Source organism: Scomber scombrus, chromosome 8, assembly GCF_963691925.1.
Source record: "Scomber scombrus chromosome 8, fScoSco1.1, whole genome shotgun sequence".
Taxonomy (NCBI): Eukaryota; Metazoa; Chordata; class Actinopteri; order Scombriformes; family Scombridae; genus Scomber; species Scomber scombrus.
Window position 1 is genome coordinate 28081636 of NC_084977.1, and position 18353 is coordinate 28099988.

An 18353-nucleotide genomic window follows, 5' to 3' on the forward strand; every position below is an offset into this window, starting at 1 on the left:
ATGGTCATTATTTTGAGAAAGTTTCTCATTATTTTGAGAAAGTTTCTCATTATTTTGAGAAAGTTTCTCATTATTTTGAGAAAGTTTCTCATTATTTTGAGATACTAAGTCATTACTTTGAGATAGTCATTATAATGACTTTTTTAACATATAAAATATATTATTATAATTATTGTAATAATTATTATTATTATTAGTAGTAGTCGTAGTATTATTAGTATTATTATTATTTATTACATATTTGACACTCCCCCTCATTTGTATTGTTGACGTTTTGGGGGCGCGACGCTCTGACGGCGCTACGTCAGTAACTACATCCGGTGTTCACGTAAGGTAGGCACAGTTATAAAAACAGTGTCCAAAGGGGCAAAAAGCAAGCAGAGCTGCTGTGTAGCTTATACAACTGTCCGTTCACTAACCGCATGTTTTACCAAGGCCTGCTGCTTGATTATTTTTTGGCCGTGTGTTGTTTTTTCTCGATGTTTGCTCGAGCAGGATGTCTCTCTAGAGCGGCTTGGACCGGCTGCAGAAGGTCATTCCCGCTATAGCTTCACTTAAGTTACAACAACCGGCTACAAACTAACGCTACAGCTGCAGGCCATTATCAAGTAAATGTTTATGCATGTGAAAAGCATACTGTCAGCGTGAGTAGGGTTCACAGACATTGAACAGGCTAGTATATTCATTGCAGCATGCCTTAATTTACAATGCTGCATATTGTTGTTTCATATTAACTCAACATTATTCATAGTTTAACCTGTTCAAACGCACCTATTGCATTGACAAACATGGTTTTTAACTTCAACTATATAAAGGGGTTTTCTAATAAACTCCCAACTTTGTTATTGTTATTCATTGTTTAATTGAAATAAGTACTGAGGAGGTGTATTAAATGTATGCCGAATTTACTATAATGTGCTCACGTTTCATTAAACACTCATAATTAACCAATTTTATACGAATTGCTTCCACAGAGACGTGCTAAAGTGATATTATAGTCAGATTTTTAATGGTGTTTGGTGTGTTGCTTTCCTCACATCAAATCTGAGCTAATTACTAGTGCCAGTGAGGGGCATTTCTACAGTAATCCTGGATTACCTCGCATCTAAAACCTTTACTGCGTTTGCAAAGGAGTAAAACGTCGCTATTTGTGCAGAGATCAATACCCAGGACTCAAATCAACAATGGACATGTGCTTTTTCAGACTAGCAGCTAAACTCCAGTTAGAAATTCTATTGGTGTTAATTATCAGCCTAAATTTCGTCTCTCCACATGGTTTCTTCACGTATTTAAGGTTATTGCATAGATCTGGACTTGGTTTGCTAGTGTCAATCCTTGTAGTGTGTGCGTCAGTAAGGCTACTTCAGTAGAAATGCTTTAAGTATTGACTGCTTCAATAATATAATTTGTCTTTTTTTTTTCAGAATGGGGAATTTTACATCCTCCACTGCCGGGGGTCTGGCCAGCACCACCTGTGCACAGTATGTTCAAGTAAGTAGATGCTCAGAGATACGTTACTTACAGCCAGAGTGTTAAACCGTTTGGCTCAGTAGCAAACTGTGCTTCTCTCTACAACCCATTATTTCCTTTACTTACATTCCTTAGCATTGTTTCAGTTACTTCTAAAAGCAAATCTTTATTTATTTCCTGCTTTTTCTGACCATCCATGACCATTCCTTGATTTCCTTCTCGATTCTGCTCCTTAGCACCTGCTCTGTCACTTTGTCCCATTATGTTACCTCCTATTTTGACCAGTGTAGCCTACATTTTTCAGTATATTTAACTGCTTCATATTAGAGATATCGGCCTATACATCGTCCGATATATACAGATATATTTTCAGTTTTTAACTTCATGTAGGCAGCATTTTCTGTATATTTGATCCTTTTGCTTAATTAAAGTTTTATACTTATATTTACACAAGTTAATATGTACATACAGATGTTTTTTGTTGTTGTTTTTTTTATTCATAGTTGTTTTTAATTATTACATTCTCAGTGAAGTTTACTATTTCAATGCACTGACGTAATTTTTTACAGTAAAGTTTACTGTTAAACAGTAAAATATCATGGCCTCCATTACATTACAAAAAAACGCATGTTCATGTACATTTTATGTATTGATATCTGATTTTTTTTAATCCTTAATATGTATATCGGCTCCAGTATCGTTCAGGCCCTACTTCATATGTTGTGAGGTGTCCTATAACTACGACAAACCAGCCTCTCAACCCCTGAACACATTGTGACATGCTGTTTATTCCTAGACCTTACTGGTGTTTTTTTTTCTATAGATTATAAGAAAGTACTAGATGCCAGTTGTAAATATTAATAATTTATACATTTCTTTGATTCTGTTGTAAGAATATAGGCACATTTATTTTAAACTTTCGCTGACACTGTTTACTCACAGTGATTTTTAACTGACCATGAAAGCATTCAGTAAAAATGCAGAGTTAAGGCAAGGCGGCTTTATTTATATAGCGCATTTCATACACAATGGTAACTCAATGTGCTTTACATAAAACAAACAACTAATAATTAAAACAAAGTACAGAAAAAATAGAAAGAGAGACAAAATAAAATACTATAATAAAGCATTAAATATAAGGTTGCAGCTTAAATTATTTTTTTGCTTTAAAATCATTAAAAGGATTAAAGTTTAAAGTGCTTTAAAAGAGCTCAATCATTAGCACAGGAGAAGAGAAGTGTTTTTGACCTGGATTTAAAAATATTCACAGTTGGGGCTGATTTCAGTTCTGCTAGTAGTTTGTTCCAGTTGTGTGCAGCATAACAGCTAAAAGCTCCTTCACCATGTTTAGTTTGAACTCTGGGCTCCACTATCTGACCTGAGTCAGTAGATCTCAGAGCCCTGCGGGGTTTATATTCTGCTAACATGTCATTCATGTATTCTGGACCTAAACCAGTTAAGGTTCCCTCTGCCTTCATCCAGCAATTCAATTGAAGTTTGGTTTGTGGACTCTATTTCTGTGTTCTACTGATATTTAATTAAATCTTATTTCTGTCTGACCTTCCAGGATATGGTGTCACAAAACTGTGTAGTGATATTTTCCAAGACGACCTGTCCGTATTGCAAAATGGCCAAAAACGTGTTCAACGAAATTGGTGCGACCTACAAAGTGATTGAACTGGACGAGCACAATGACGGGAGGAGACTGCAAGAGGCCTTAGCTCAGATAACCGGTGCCAGAACGGTAATAGCCTTGTGTTGTATTTTGGGATTGGAATTTTAAGGGACTTCAAAGCCTGTTATTTCAGCATCTATCAAAAAAAAGAACACAAACATGCATATTTGACAGCTTGTTTGTTCTGGCAGCCCTGCATTTACGGTTAATTTAGGTTGACTTGACTTGTACTTTTGTTAGAGCTGCAGCCCAGAATTACATCTTTATCTTGGCTTGAAATTGGATTTGCTCTCATTAAAGACTATAGTAGGCTATAGTCTTTAATGAGAGCAAATGTACAGTGTAAATGGAAATAGGCCATTGAGAGGAATGATCATTTAAAAACACCACTCATAAGATAAGATGTATCTTTATTGATCCCTCTTGGGAGAAATTCAAATTGACACAGCTGTACAGTGGAAAAAAGCAGGCAAAAGGTGAAAGTGATAAATTAAAATACTATATACAGTACACAGTCTCTGTGTAAATAAATGTGCAATATGCAGAAGTTCCTGAGATCATAGACGTGTGCAATGTTCCTGGGATTTACATAGTAAGGTGCAATGTTCCGGTTTGGAAATATAGGAGTAATTTTACATGGCATTACTTTGGATAAAGGTCACCTGTAAATAACAGTGTATACCGGGGAACCTCAACAGGGTTTTAAAGTTGTAATATGTGATTAGTTTTAAATTGAGGGTTAAAAACAGACTTTATTCAATATGATCAGTATGTATCTGCACATGTAAAGGTCAGGATTACCAAAGTGTGTTGAATGTATCCTGTCATATATTTGCTTTAAATTTCATGGCAATCCATGTAATAGTTATTAAGATTTTTCACTATGAACCACAAATGTCAAACTCGTGGTGGCATTACAGGAAAAATCAGGTGTTCAGTTATAAAGTAGAATTCATCCTCTGGGGACCATGAATGTCCTGACAAGATGTTAATAGCAATCCATCTGCTAGATGTTGGGATATTTTAGCCTGGACCAACCAAACATTGTCATCCCAAATGTCATGCTACTAGAATGGCTAAAGATAATAATTGAACACTCTGATTTATGATTTACAACAAACAAAAGCACTATTCACAATAGTGCTTTTGTAGTCAAATGAAGAGATAGACAAATAACTGTTTATGCTACTTTTCATTAAATAAAACATAGACAAAGTTAACAAGGGTTAAAACAATTTGAGGATAAATGCAGGACCAAATGACAAAATTACTAGTAGCAATTTAAAAAAAAACACACAACTGCATAATAAAACATGGTTGTGTTCAAAAACTACTGGTACATCCTCTTCTGGAACTAGGTGAAATGAAGACAGTAACACAACAACCAAAAATAGAAGAAGATGAACTAAGAATCTATTTTCAGCTATTTAAAATATTTACACAGAAGGCTCTCACAACTAGGCCTTAGTGTGATGTTTGAGGATGTTGGGCTCCTCATAAAGCTAAAGTACTACACCTCATTGCACCTTTTTTTAACAACTACTCATATGCCATTTTGTAATATGCTTTGTGCCCTCAGGTACCGAGAGTCTTCATCAATGGAAACTGCATCGGAGGCGGCTCTGATACCAAACAGCTCCATCAGCAGGGCAAGTTGCTGCCCCTGATTGAACAGTGTGCTCCCTGCTGCGCTGGCTCGGGCAGCGGACAGTTTGAGTCTGCTAAATGACTAACCGTTCTTTTAGTGTTTTTAAATCCTGTGTTCATTAAATGTTTGTTTGATCTCGTTGTACACTGCTTGAGGATGACAATGCCATCTATTTATCAAAGTGCATCGGACACTTGATATTAGACTGCATAGATTTTCATCCAGGGATGTACAGTATCATTATTATTATTATTATTATTAGTAAAGCTGCCATCTTTTAAACAACACTTGTGAATAGTGGAACTACTTTTCATACTTTTTTTGTGGCTGTTTGCTGTATTGAACATTATCACAGTCAAAAATAGCATGGTCAGTCAAAGCATCAAGCTTTAACAAACAGCAGACAATCACTTGATCCAGTTGTCGTTGGATCCTGAAATATTGCCATTTTTATTCTATACATATCTTTGTTGCATGGAGTTAATTCGAGATAATTCTCCATATCTTGTAATGAGTGAAACCACGTTTTGTATGATTAGCACGTTACGTTGTGCTCAGTATTTAGATATGTCATTGAGAAACGTTAGTCATTTGCATAGAGCGATGTGAAATCAGAGCCATTTTGTTTTTTTTTGTTTAATTGCTTGTATCAGCATTTTCTATTTCAATGTGTCAATTTCAGTTGTAGCTGTGCTTGTTTCTTTATTAGGGAACTGGTTGGTTCACTAAACAAAAAGCCAATATGAATATTTATGGTGTTTACATATAGACCATGGCCACTCTTAAACGTTTTCTTAATACCTCAAATGTAAATTTATGATTATAAATAAATATGAATGAACCTCTACTACTTGCCTTTCACGTTTTTGTGTCTCTATCAAGTGCTTCATTTAGGTACCCCTTTCCTCGTAGGAAGGCGGGTAGTAGTTAAGATAAGATATTCCTTTATTAGTCCCACAATGGGTAAATTTGCATTGTTACAGCAGGAAGTGGACAGCAAAATAGAATATAAGAGCAGCAATAAGAAAGAATAAAGAACAATGAATAATAAGTAAAAAAAACAACTAAGAACAATAATAGTAAAAATATGTAATAAAAAATAATAGACACTAGTACTAGTACTAGTAATATTGGTATTGAGTGGTAATATACCAGAGGTGATATTCTTATTTCACAGATTAAAGTGAAATAAATGTATATTATATCAATATTGCACACAATTGAAATTACTAGTATTGTCCGTATACATGAAATACTAATATTGCAGAATAGTTGTTTAGTAGGGAGCTATTTCTACAACATTGCAAGATAAATATTGTTTTCATTTGACTATTTAAGAAGGTAGATATGTTTACTTAAAAACTACATTTTGATGCTACTGTTTTGAATATAAATGTGATTATAACTATCCTTGTACCCTGCGGTGTGCGCCGTGAAGTAAAACGATCGCACCCAGCTCGGCCAACGTGACGTCACTGCAGCGCTTCACTGGAACTAGCTGCTAAGCTACAGGCTAAGGGGTTAGCATCGGCGTATATGTGCAAGATAGCGAGGTTAAATACACATTATACGAAAGATGTCTGGAAGCGCAGGAGAGTGGTGTCTGATGGAGAGTGACCCCGGGGTCTTCACGGAGCTAATAAAAGGGTTTGGTGAGTGATTCATAGCCTTTAACCCCCGCCATCTCTCCATCCAATCAATGTATAACGTGGCTTCCCCTCCGACAGCTAGCTCTCAAGCTAACTATGTTTTAAATTAGCTGTTTTGTTTTGTGCATAATGGGAAACTGCTGCGAGGATGACACCAGCATGACCCAACATGTAGTGCAGTCGCAGCAGCAGCTCTCCAAGCACAATTTATGCTGCTAAATGTTTTAAGTAAGTGTGTGTGTGGTGCTAGCTAATATAAACAGGGATGCTAACGGGCTAGCATTACTCAGCGTTCAAAACAAACCCTCTCTCATCATCAGTGGAGGCATTTACTACTACACACACAGAGATGCTTTAAAGGACAGGTTCACAATATTTATGAAGCGTGTCTTTAACCCTTTCATGCATGAATTATGATAACCTCAGTCGGGATTTTTCCTCCTAATTTCTTTCATTTCTCTTTAGGCATGACAAAAAAATTGAACTTAATTTTTTCTTTCACCAAATGATGTACTATTACATTATAATAACATAAATCAACTGATCTACAACCAAAAATATTACTGCAGGTTTAGTGGTAGTGTCCACTTTGGTGCAAACCCACTCTCATCATCAGTGGAGGCATTTACAACTACACACACACACACACACACACACACACACACACACACACACACACAGATGCTTCTCGCTTTAAAAGGATATCTTCACAACAGTGGCGATTTTAGACCCTAAATTTGATCTCAGCACCCCTAAAAATAAATACATTTTATGTTGTTAGAGATGGGACAAACACTTATGCTACAGGTTCAAATATTTTTTTTTATTTTAACAGGTTTAATGTACTTTGGATAGTACTGTCATTAATATATAATCTTTCCCTCAGAGTCTTAGGGTCCTTTCTGTAGAAATCTGTGATTGTTTATTCTGAACCATTATTATTATTATTATTATACACTATCGTAGACTACTCTACTATGTATTAATATTGCTTGTTGTAATTTACGTTATCCAGTGAAATGAGTAATTTAGCAGGTGGGTTTAACACTTGCAGGGCATTGTATGTCAAATTCTCATTAGGAGCTGAGCCTCTCTGAAGGTCTGATCCTAGAATCTCCCCTGGTTCACAATATATCAAGCATGTCTTAAAACAATAATCAGGTGCACACATGAATATTAAAATAAGTTTTCCTCGCTGTAATCATTCATCATGTTCATACTGGTTGTGAAAAGATCCCCTTCAATTGGTTTTCAGTGTAAAGTGATGGGGACCAAAATCCACTCTAAAGGGTGTCCACATAGTCATTTTGTGCAAAACTGCATTAAACACAAGTTTATCTGAAGCTTATATGAGGCTTCAGCAGTCTCAGTTGGTTATATTGTATATAAATATTGTTGTAGTCAAGCTTTTTATTTTCTTTCTCTCTTTCTTTTCTGTACTTTGTTTTATTTGTATTATAATTGGGTTCTTTTTTTAATTGTATGTTTTTATGTAAAGCACATTGAATTGCCCCAGGATATGAAATGCGCCATATAAATAAAGCTGCCTTGCCTTGTAGATATTAAATATGCATTAGGTACATGTCAGTGGAGAAAGTGCACAGTAGTCAAAGATGTCTTAATGCTGAAAAGGTCTATTGAGATTTGATCAAGGAGAATGAAAGAATAGTAAACTTACAGATAATGCTATAGGTGGACCATGCCTATTATGAACAGATCCAACACATCTACAGCATATAGAAAATTAGTTTATTGATCTATAAATGAGAACAATGTCTCTACACCCTTGTCCTCCATTCTTCAGGCTCCACAATATCCAACCTCTCACTACAGTTACCTCTACTCCGTTAAAAGAGATAGCAAAACCCATCTCTGACCTCGGTTGCCATAGCAACACTATCAGGGTGCCTCCTCTTTTCCCCAAAAGGAGCAGATCTTCTATCTACTACTGACAGTTAAGATTTGGTGCAGCCTTACAATGCCCTCAAGGCCTAGTTTTACCCAATGTATGAAACAGAGTTATGGAAAGTTCCCTTACAAGTGTTATATTGTCTATATTACATATAAGTGGTTGCGTGAAATTTCCCTTGTGTTTCCCTGTTGAGCTGCGGTGGAAGTATATTAACAAAAAGAGTGGCTTTGGCACTAAAAAGATTGTAATATATTGAAAGATATCTACTTGATTTGACTCATTTGGACATCTGAAGATTCTTATTAGCTTCAGATAAAGGTTTACATTTATTTTTGCACAGAAGGAGGCTTGTGGACTTTCTGTGAATGTATCTTCCAGGGATTGGTATGAACAGGAGGAATAATTATAGCAAGAAAAAACTACTTCAATTGTAATTTGAGCACCTGATTATTGTTTTTAGACACTGGAAAAATTGTGAGTCTGCGCCCTTAACATTACTCAGCTTTTTTTGACCATTCTTAAATCATAACCACTTATTACATGTGTGAATGAATGCTTATGCTACTATTATTTGTCATTGACAGGATGCAAAGGATCCCAGGTTGAAGAGATATGGAGTATGGAGCCAGAGAACTTTGACAACTTGAAGTATGTTCATACATTCAGTCTCATTATCTTGCATGCTCCCTTTTTAAAGACAAGTCCTCATATTCATCTTTTCTGTTCCCAGACCAGTCCACGGGTTGATTTTCTTGTTCAAGTGGCAGCCAGGTGAAGAGCCAGCAGGATCAATCGTCCAGGATTCAAGACTTGATCACATCTTCTTCGCAAAACAGGTACGGTTAAGTTTGGTATTTAAAAGTAGACGCTGAGAATTCTAATAATAGCAAAATGTAATTGTTTTGCAGATATTGTATAAATAACCAGGCCCTGAATTGATTCATTTAGATTTATGCAGGGAACTTTACATTTCCACATTCAACAAGAAAGCAGTGCTCTTCATTCCTTGAACATTTTAGGCTGAACTGTAAACACATTTCAGCAGAATCCAAATGCCGTTCAGTCAACTTCAATGGCTTCACATCTTGTAGCCAGAGATAATATCTTGTTAACAAACAACAACCTCAACAAACGGAGACCTCAGACCACTGTGCAGTAGGGCCCGACTGATGCTGGATCGATATATATAGGCTGATAATCTTAATATAAACAGAATATGTACATAAAAAGTTATTTTGCAATGTGGTTATCAAACACTTGTGATATGTAATGGAGGCCATGATACATTAACATTTTTTTAAAGATTTATTTTAAAATCATTTTTTGCCTTTATTTGTAAGTTCAGTAGTGGCATAGAGACGGACAGGAAACGGGGAAAAGAGAGAGGAATGACATGACCGATTCGAACCAGGGACGCTCTGATTATGTGGCACATGTTTTGAACCACTCGACTACCCAAACGTTCCATAGTTCTCGGTTTATGAACATGTGTCCATTTGAACATTTGACTTTATATCTAAGTATAATTCCAAATGAAAGATAATGATATTTATATATATTAAATTATATATTATATTATATTTCATATATATTGCCAACTGAGGATTGATCTTATGGTATATAAACTAAAGAGAAACCAGAGTGTAATTGCAGGACATTATCATCTATTGTCCAGAGTTGTTAAGCCAAATTGGATAATATATTGCTGCGCTCCTTAATTGATTGGGCTTAATAAGCACACAGCACACAACAAACTGAGAGGATGCTTCTCTTTACTGTGATGAGAGGCTTATTTTTTCCTAAACAGAACAGGGGAGATCTTTCCTCATATGGATGTAAGTATTTAAGGACAGGGTAACGATTTGTTTAAGTCTCTCTTAAAACAGCAGTCATGCAGACCTGCTTACGTATGGTAGCATTTTGACATCAAAGTACGATGGTACGATTTGTCGCTCGAATCTATGCTAAAGCTGCTGACGCCTGTGAGTTCAGTTGTGCACATGCATACGTTTAACAGTAAGAGGCAGCAGCGTATAGTCTGCCAAAAAGCAAAAGAAGAAGAAGAGTTGGACCAATCATAGCACCAGATTCATTCCCCTGCCTTCACCCAAATATCGAGCAGGGATGATCATTATTGAGGTGATGTCATTTCAACAGACTGCACATCGACAGCAACACAATATCGATTTGTATCTGTCCCGTTCCCCCTCCTCACTCCAGCTGGCTAATTCCTCAAGTGTGGACGGTTCTTTTAACTCCTTTGCAAAGTTAAACGGAGAGGGGATGGGTGTGTAAAGTTAAAACTGTGAATTGAGTCAGCTTAAGTTAACACAGACCTGCCAGCCTTGGGAAAATATTTAACATGAATAACATTAGCCTAACCTCACATAATTTGGAAGTCAGCTTGCTTGTTCACCAAACATTTAAGTTGGCAAAGTGATGTTAAGTTATATTGTCTGTGTGTCGCAGATTGTCAAATGTGACGTTTCACAGTTTATACTTTATTCATAATTATTATAATGAGAGGAGCAGATCATGTCATGATGGGGGGGAAAAGACGAGTACATATGCTGCAGAAATAACCTATAGTCTATTGGCGCTTTTCCACTACACAGTTCCAGCACGACTCGCCTCGACTCGCCTCGGTTCTTTTTGCGTTTCCACTAGGGAAAGTACCTGGTACCTGGTACTTTTTTAGTACCTGCTCTGGTGAGGTTCCAAGCGAGCCAAGCCGGTACTAAAATGTGACATCGACAAACTGCTGGCCGCTGATTGGTCAGAAGAGTTGTCGCTGGAAGAGTCATGAGCCGTCCGGCATTTTTAAATGCCGGCAGCAGCATTACAACCATAGTTACAGCTATACGGCTCAATTTTCTTGCTTTGTGTGAGACAAAAAGCCACATACAGCAGCAAATACACCACTGCCTCAATGTCCTCCGTTGTTTATGTGTTTTGTGTCGCGTATTAAACAAAGTCACGGCAGTTTCGCGGAGCCGTGCTATGACGACCCCGCCCACGTTGAGTAGGTACTTTTTTGTAATGGAAAAGGTCTGTTCTGGAACCGTACCGAGGCTAGCCGAACCGAGTCGTGCTGGAACTGTGTAGTGGAAAAGCGCCATATAACGTTAACTTTTGCCTTCTGTAGGAAAAGTGAAAGGAAAGGAAATACCCCTCTTTATAAATTAAGTACAATAATGTAAGGAGGGATGTGATTACTTGTATAGTTTCAACAGCCATGTTCATATTCAGCCTGTATTGTTAGTAGGTCATCATACATTAAGCGTTAGCCTCCCTAAAATGAGAAAAAGTTGTATTAACCAGCTCTAAAACATTTATTTCACCATAGTCACAAATTAATTTGTTTTAGTCTGGTGAATCATCTTCTCATATTAGCTGAAAATCATATTTTCAAAAGTCAAATTGGCTTAAAGTTTGATTTATTGTGCAGGCGTAAACAACAGAAACTATATAAATACAGCAGTAGTGGTACGTTAGTGTGTAGCCAAAGTGAAACATTGTCAGAAATGACCAACTAGCAATACTGCTATCTGCAGATGTTTTTATAAACAATGTGTTAATGGTATCAAGAATTTTCATATCGGTGCATCTCTCAATACATGTATGCAAATTATGTGCAGTAATTCACCACGCGAACAGCAGTGATATGCATCTACACCTTTGTCTTGCCATAATCTTTCCTTCTGTTTATACTGACCGATAGAAGATCCCTTCATTATGCATTTACATTGTAAGTGATAGGGGGAAAAATGACAGTCCTCCTTCAGTGGAAACAGTTTATTAAAAGATGATCTGAAGCTAATATGAAGCTTCAGTTGTCCAGATGAGTCAAATCAAATCAATTTTTCGATGTTACAGTCTTTAGTGCCAGAGTCCTTCTTTTTTGTTACTATACTTCCATCACAGCTCAACATGGAAACACTAAGAGGGAATTTGATGCTAAAATGAATGTAAATGTTGCAGATATCCACTTGATATGACTAATTCAGACTGCTGAAACCTCATATAAGCTTCAGATAAACTTTTAAATGCATTTATTTTGTACAAAATAACTGTGGACACACTGTGGATTTTGGTCCCCATCACTTACACTGAAAGCACATGATGTATGAATAATTTCAGAGAGTAAATCAATACTCATATGGGCCCCTGACGGTTGTTTTAAGACAGACTTAAAGTCTTTAACACAGCAGCTCCAGATTTGATTTATGTGCCATCACACAGATTTACAGAAACTTTGTGATTCATAAAATCGCTATCTGTTGCAACTTTTAAGATCTGATCAATCACTTTTATGATGGATGTACAGCAGTGTGCCTGCTTTCAAATTCATATCATGCATCAGTAAGGGCATTCTTTTATCTTTTGTCAGATTCATTTTTTGTGTATTTTATCTGTTGTGTTTTTGCAGGTCATTAACAACGCTTGTGCCACCCAGGCGATAGTCAGCGTCCTGCTCAACTGCACCCATTCTGACATGTTGCTCGGAGACACACTGACAGAGTTCAGAGAGTTTTCACAGAGTTTTGACGCTGCTGTAAGTTGACGGTAACTTTTTAAATGGACCCAAATAATTGTGCTTCTGGTTCGGTATTGAGTTTTGTGTGATGTGAATTAACTTATGAATTACATGAGTTTAAAAAAATAGTTGTTTATATATATGTGCGTGTGTTTCTGCTTTCTGGGAGTTAGTGCACTTCTCACTAGGGCTGCAACTAGCAATTATTTTCATTATCAACTAAACTTTTCTCAATTGATCCTTTACTTGTTTGGTCCAGAAAATGGTGAAAAATGTTGATGAAATTTTCCAATGTCTTGTTTTGTCCAAAACCTAAAGATACTCAGTCTGCTGTCTTAGAAAAGATCAGAAAATATTCTCATTTCAGGAGCTGGAATCAGATAATTTGGACATCTTTCTTTAAAAAAATGACTCAAAACAAATAATCCGATTATCAAATAGATGTAAATTAATATAATAGTTGGAAACTAATCATTTAATTGAAAAATGTTCTCACTAAAGAACTGCCCGCCTATATCCTAGTGACTGGGAGCTTTACCCTCTTAACTCAGCTATGATGACTTTGTTGTGCGTCCCACCAACATTCAGAAGAACCAGACTATACATAACATCTATAAAGTTAAACTCATCTTATGTTTTGATAAAGTAGTGAGATTGTTTCTATATTGACAAGTTAATTTTTTCCATATTTATGTTCATCTAAGCCAGTTTAGAGACACCAGCAACTAATTATGAAGAATATGCAGGGCCTTCAGTTGTTACATAATTGCAGTGTGTATATTTATAGGGATCATTCAGAAGCAACATTGAGTCATTTATTTTAATTAGTAACCTTAATGTTACTGAAATTGAAACACTAATTGGATGCATAGCTTGTTAGAACTGGGAATGTGTAATTTGTTCTGTACAACCCATCATAACACCCCTGCATCTTTAAGGAAAGGGTTATACAGTCAGCATAATAATCCTGCATCTTGCTCTCTCCTCAGATGAAAGGTTTGGCTCTTAGCAACTCTGAAGTGATCCGACAAGTTCACAACAGCTTTGCCAGGTAAGCTCCTGCTCATATCATTTTCTGTTTGATTTGGCTTTGTGTTATTTTTAGCTCCTCATTCCAACTAGGTTAAAAGTGGTTGGTTCATTGGTTTCTAATGCACTAGTCTGCTTTTGTGAAAAGAGCAATGTGAGGCTATTTCTTGTTGTGGTAATCGCATATCGGCATTAATTAAAAGATAGCACTTAACATGGTTTTCTACCATTCGTCAATTGTAACTCTTATTCATTAACAGCTAATGAAACATCTGTTTTTCTCATGTTATGCACTTCATTTGTTGATGAGGCTTTGGGTTTATGATGGGTTTATTATTACTTCCCAACATGTGAACTGTAAATCATTTGTGTGATGCATGATAATTATCTTTTATTTAAATGTTTTCTTATATTTGCAGACAGCAAATGTTTGAATTTGATGCAAAGTCGTCAGCAAAAGACGAGGACGCCTTTCACTTTGTGAGCTATGTTCCCGTCAACGGCAGACTATATGAGCTGGATGGACTTCGAGAGGGACCAATTGACCTGGGTAAAAGAAAAAAAATGCTATTTGTTATTTTTCTTTTATTAATTTTTCAGGTTTCAGCAGCAGATTTGACAGTTTAATGTTGAAAGTCTTTACAGTGTGAGACCTTGCTCTGGACAGCTGAATTTTGTCTTGTTGGCCATGGCTCATCTCCCCATAAACTGTCTGTGTTATGATGATGTACAATGTGCTTTTGATTTTCATTTATATATTTGGACACCTACAGTTTTATTTATTCCTGTTGTTTGGTTGTTTTTTTACCAGGTGCATGCACCCAGGATGACTGGATCAGCGCAGTTCGCCCAGTGATCGAGAAAAGAATACAAAAGTGAATATCTGAGTACACTCATCTTAGGTCCATCACAGTTAATGTAGAACTTAACTTATTTAAATATAGAGGTGTCATTTAAATCATTGACTTAATAATATTCAGCTAAGTAGTGTCCATTTAACATTAAACAAAAATAAAATGTATATAAAGGAGTGTTGAGTTAAAATGAATTTGCAGAGGAGCTCATTCATCCATTTGTTTTCATTCATTGATATTTTTTGATAGTTTCAAATCTTAAAATTGCAAAGAAGATTCTCTCTGTATATACTGACTTGTTTTTCTACCTTCTAAACACTATTTTGATGTCCTGTGACAGTTTATCATTTTGTACCTACTGAAATGACATGGTTTCCCTCCGCAGGTACAGTGAAGGAGAGATCCGATTCAACCTAATGGCCATCGTGTCAGACAGAAAGATGATTTACGAGAGGAAAATCTCAGAGCTGCAGCTGCAGCTTACTGAGGTGAGTGGCAGCAAGAAAGCGGAATCAAGTGCAGACTTTTGATTTCTCCCTTTGAGGGCTACATGTGAAGCTCTTAACTTTTCAGTTCTGAAAAGATAATAACTATGCTGTGAACATCAAATGCAGGACTTTATTTTGTCTTGGACTCCATCCATTCAGTAGTTTTTCCATCCATCAAACGTTACATGTAATGTCAGGTACTAACAGTACGGCTTTGATGAAGGCTGGTGATTGATTGTCCTAAATAGGGGGAGTATGAGGTCACTCAGACACACCTCCCCCATACAGCATCATTATCCACTGAGTAAGGAGTGGTTGGAACATAACTGAAATAGGTGGCATATATTCGGGACAAGAAAAGTCAAAGAATTAGGTTGCCATTAAATAACTAAAGGAGGATCAATTAATTACATAAATGTACAGGAATATAGTAGAATGTATTTTCAGCATCGGTTTATAGCTACAACTGACGACTATTTTAATTAACCAAGAATGTATTCATTATTTTCTCATCTATTTATAGAATGTCAGAAAACAGTGAAAAATATCCGTTCTAGCTTCCCAAAGTCAAATCTTCAAATTTATTTTGCCCGGAACGGAAAGATAATAAGTTAATAATCTTGTACAACAACAAAAACATGAAATCATCACATTTGAAAGGTAGAAACCAGCCTCCTTTTTTGGTAGTGTTGCTTAAACATTACTAAATCAATTATCAAATAGTTCTTTATTTAATTACTCATCTGATTCATAAGTGAACCAACTAATCAGCTCTACTGACTATTCGTTGCTTTTACACATTTGTTACACTGAATAGTAGTTTCTTTGTAGTCTATTTGTTATCAGCAAACAAAAAACTTAACCTCAAGCTAAAAATAATTGATCCACCGCCCTTTTTGTGGTTAAAAGTTTATTTTTGGTTCTGTTGCACCTGACACCACACCCAGCATCACTTTTGGGTGTTTCCCAGCACGCGATACGTCACATTAGTAACCAACCATACCTCACTGTGATGTCAGTGTCTATTGATCACAGCCGACAGAGCACACGTCTACACATCTGTGCTATAAGGTGATAGCTTGAAGGTCAGCAGAATCAATTAATGAATGCATAACTGAAGCAGGGAAGGAACTTAAAAGTGTGAAATCACTTTATGCCAAAAATATTTGATGTCTCAGCAAAAATAATGTGGTTGACAGTGAGAACCATTATATATGAACTCTTAAGGTCTGTACTGACCTTCTTACGTACTTACTATTAATAAGAATTGCATACATTTACTTGAGTTTTCCCATATCTGTGCATTAGTCCTTGAAGCTGAGTAAGCCTTCTATAGGTGTAAGAAATCCGGCAATTAAATTCCTATTGGAATTCTGTGAGTGGCTTGGATCACCCCATAATACATATAAATGTGTTTTTTTTTCTCCCCCTTCTGTTTCCAGGACGAACCAATGGACACAGATCAAAGCAGCACATTTCTTAGCTCCATTCAGTCAGAGATTGCCAAGTACCAACTCCTTATTGAAGAGGAAAATCAGAAACTTAAAAGATATAAGGTGGGTTTCTGCTCAACACTCAGATGCAGGAAAATGTCCTATTCATCTCTAGTACATTATGTTTTCTCTTACTGTGACAAAAATACCTTTAAATGAGCATAAGCGCATGTTCAGTTGGATGTGTTACTGTTATAAATCTGGCTGCCACTGCAATTCGTACATTTCATCAGTACAAGCACATCAGTTTTCCCCCTATTTTCTCGTTGCTTAATGGATTCATGTGTGCTGTTTCCAGATTGAAAACATTCGACGAAAGCACAACTACCTTCCTTTCATCATGGAGCTACTGAAGACACTGGCAGAGTACCAGCAGTTAATACCTCTGGTGGAGAAGGTGATTTTTTTTTTCTTTCTTTTCTGTGGCTCTCCAGAACACAATTTTCTCTCAGTGCTTGTGTTAAAGGGAAAACATTGTTGTTCACCAAACATTCCTTACAGTGAGGTACCCATGTGTATGTTTTAGGAGCTTTCCAGGGCAAATACTGACAGGTGTAAGAAAAATAAATAATGAACATACTTAAAATAGCAGAGCATTTCTTTAATGAAACGCCAACACTGCAGTGATGCTTAGAAAACCAAAACGTCAGTGTTAATTCTGTCCACTAGAGGGCAGGATTAACATCTCAGAAGCATGTCATTCCTTGTCCATAAATATGACTTTTTTTTATGTCTTAGGTGCGTTTTTGATGAAGTACAGTAATTAAAATTAAAATATAGAGTATGTTCCCGAATGTAGTAATCTTATTAATATAAATAACTGTATTCTTTCTTGATTCCTCTGTAAACACAGTGCACTAATGAAATACCTCTGGGTTTTCTCACCAGGCGAAGGAGAAACAGAGCGCCAAAAAAGCCCAGGAGGCCAAGTGAACAGCAACACACACTTCAGAGAGAAGCTTCTAATTACACACACACACACACAAAACCACACACACATCCAGAAGCCCACAGGCACTCTTTCATCAGTGAGCCTCACACAGATACCGTCATCTGTCATACTCATATTAATGACCACGGATGTTCTGCGGCACTCCCTCACTGTGGTACCTGCGAAACCATCCAAACTTAAAGAACTGCACTGCAGGTGTAGCAGAGACTGTCCAGCAAAAAATACTCTCCATGTGTGTCCATCAGCTCTAATGCATGATTGAAGGAAAGATGTGCTCAAATTATGTTCTGTCTTATTTTCATAATAAAATGTCTAGATGTTTGTGAATCAGTGCTTCCATGGACATATGTCCTCAATCATCAGTGATGTTTTTCTTACAACCTGCTTCCCACAGCATGAATATAATTCAATAACAAGATTGTTATTTTAAACTGACTAAATGCTGTTCACTCATATGAATCTGTTTGTCATATGTAGTAGTGGGTCTTTGCTGCCATCTGCTGGTGAAGGAGAGGAATAACACGTATTGTATTTATAGAACGTTAGAAAAAAAACATAACTTTCTCTTTCTGTGATAAATGATCAAAGTTACATTATCCATTTGGAAGATAATCAACAGTCTAATATTTAGATCTTTGTTTTACAC

General features: G+C 36.5%; 2 protein-coding genes across 2 annotated transcripts; both read left to right on the forward strand.

Annotated features, from left to right (window-relative positions):
• Positions 1 to 373: 373 nt before the first annotated feature.
• Positions 374 to 5640, forward strand: glrx2 (glutaredoxin 2). The gene is made up of 4 exons (XM_062424299.1): positions 374 to 532; positions 1425 to 1491; positions 3038 to 3214; positions 4725 to 5640. The coding sequence occupies exons 1-4, from the start codon at positions 423 to 425 to the stop codon at positions 4872 to 4874; spliced, it is 504 nt and encodes a 167-aa protein (XP_062280283.1). The 5' UTR covers positions 374 to 422; the 3' UTR covers positions 4875 to 5640.
• A 642-nt stretch (positions 5641 to 6282) lies between these two features.
• On the forward strand, positions 6283 to 18028 carry uchl5 (ubiquitin carboxyl-terminal hydrolase L5). The gene is made up of 11 exons (XM_062424402.1): positions 6283 to 6445; positions 8939 to 9002; positions 9085 to 9190; positions 12784 to 12909; positions 13881 to 13942; positions 14340 to 14470; positions 14732 to 14795; positions 15160 to 15262; positions 16705 to 16818; positions 17054 to 17152; positions 17644 to 18028. The coding sequence occupies exons 1-11, from the start codon at positions 6370 to 6372 to the stop codon at positions 17686 to 17688; spliced, it is 990 nt and encodes a 329-aa protein (XP_062280386.1). The 5' UTR covers positions 6283 to 6369; the 3' UTR covers positions 17689 to 18028.
• Positions 18029 to 18353: the final 325 nt, after the last annotated feature.

What these genes read in the sequence shown, in the direction of transcription:
- glrx2 (XM_062424299.1), top strand. Translation starts at nt 423, where the DNA reads ATGTTTTACCAAGGCCTGCTGCTTGATTATTTTTTGGCCGTGTGTTGT. An exon ending in CCTGTGCACAGTATGTTCAA is followed by an intron (nt 1,492 to 3,037) that starts GTAAGTAGATGC and finishes CTGACCTTCCAG; the next exon opens with GATATGGTGTCACAAAACTG. An exon ending in AGATAACCGGTGCCAGAACG is followed by an intron (nt 3,215 to 4,724) that starts GTAATAGCCTTG and finishes TTGTGCCCTCAG; the next exon opens with GTACCGAGAGTCTTCATCAA.
- uchl5 (XM_062424402.1), top strand. Translation starts at nt 6,370, where the DNA reads ATGTCTGGAAGCGCAGGAGAGTGGTGTCTGATGGAGAGTGACCCCGGG. An exon ending in CACAGAGTTTTGACGCTGCT is followed by an intron (nt 12,910 to 13,880) that starts GTAAGTTGACGG and finishes CTCTCTCCTCAG; the next exon opens with ATGAAAGGTTTGGCTCTTAG. An exon ending in ATCGAGAAAAGAATACAAAA is followed by an intron (nt 14,796 to 15,159) that starts GTGAATATCTGA and finishes TTCCCTCCGCAG; the next exon opens with GTACAGTGAAGGAGAGATCC.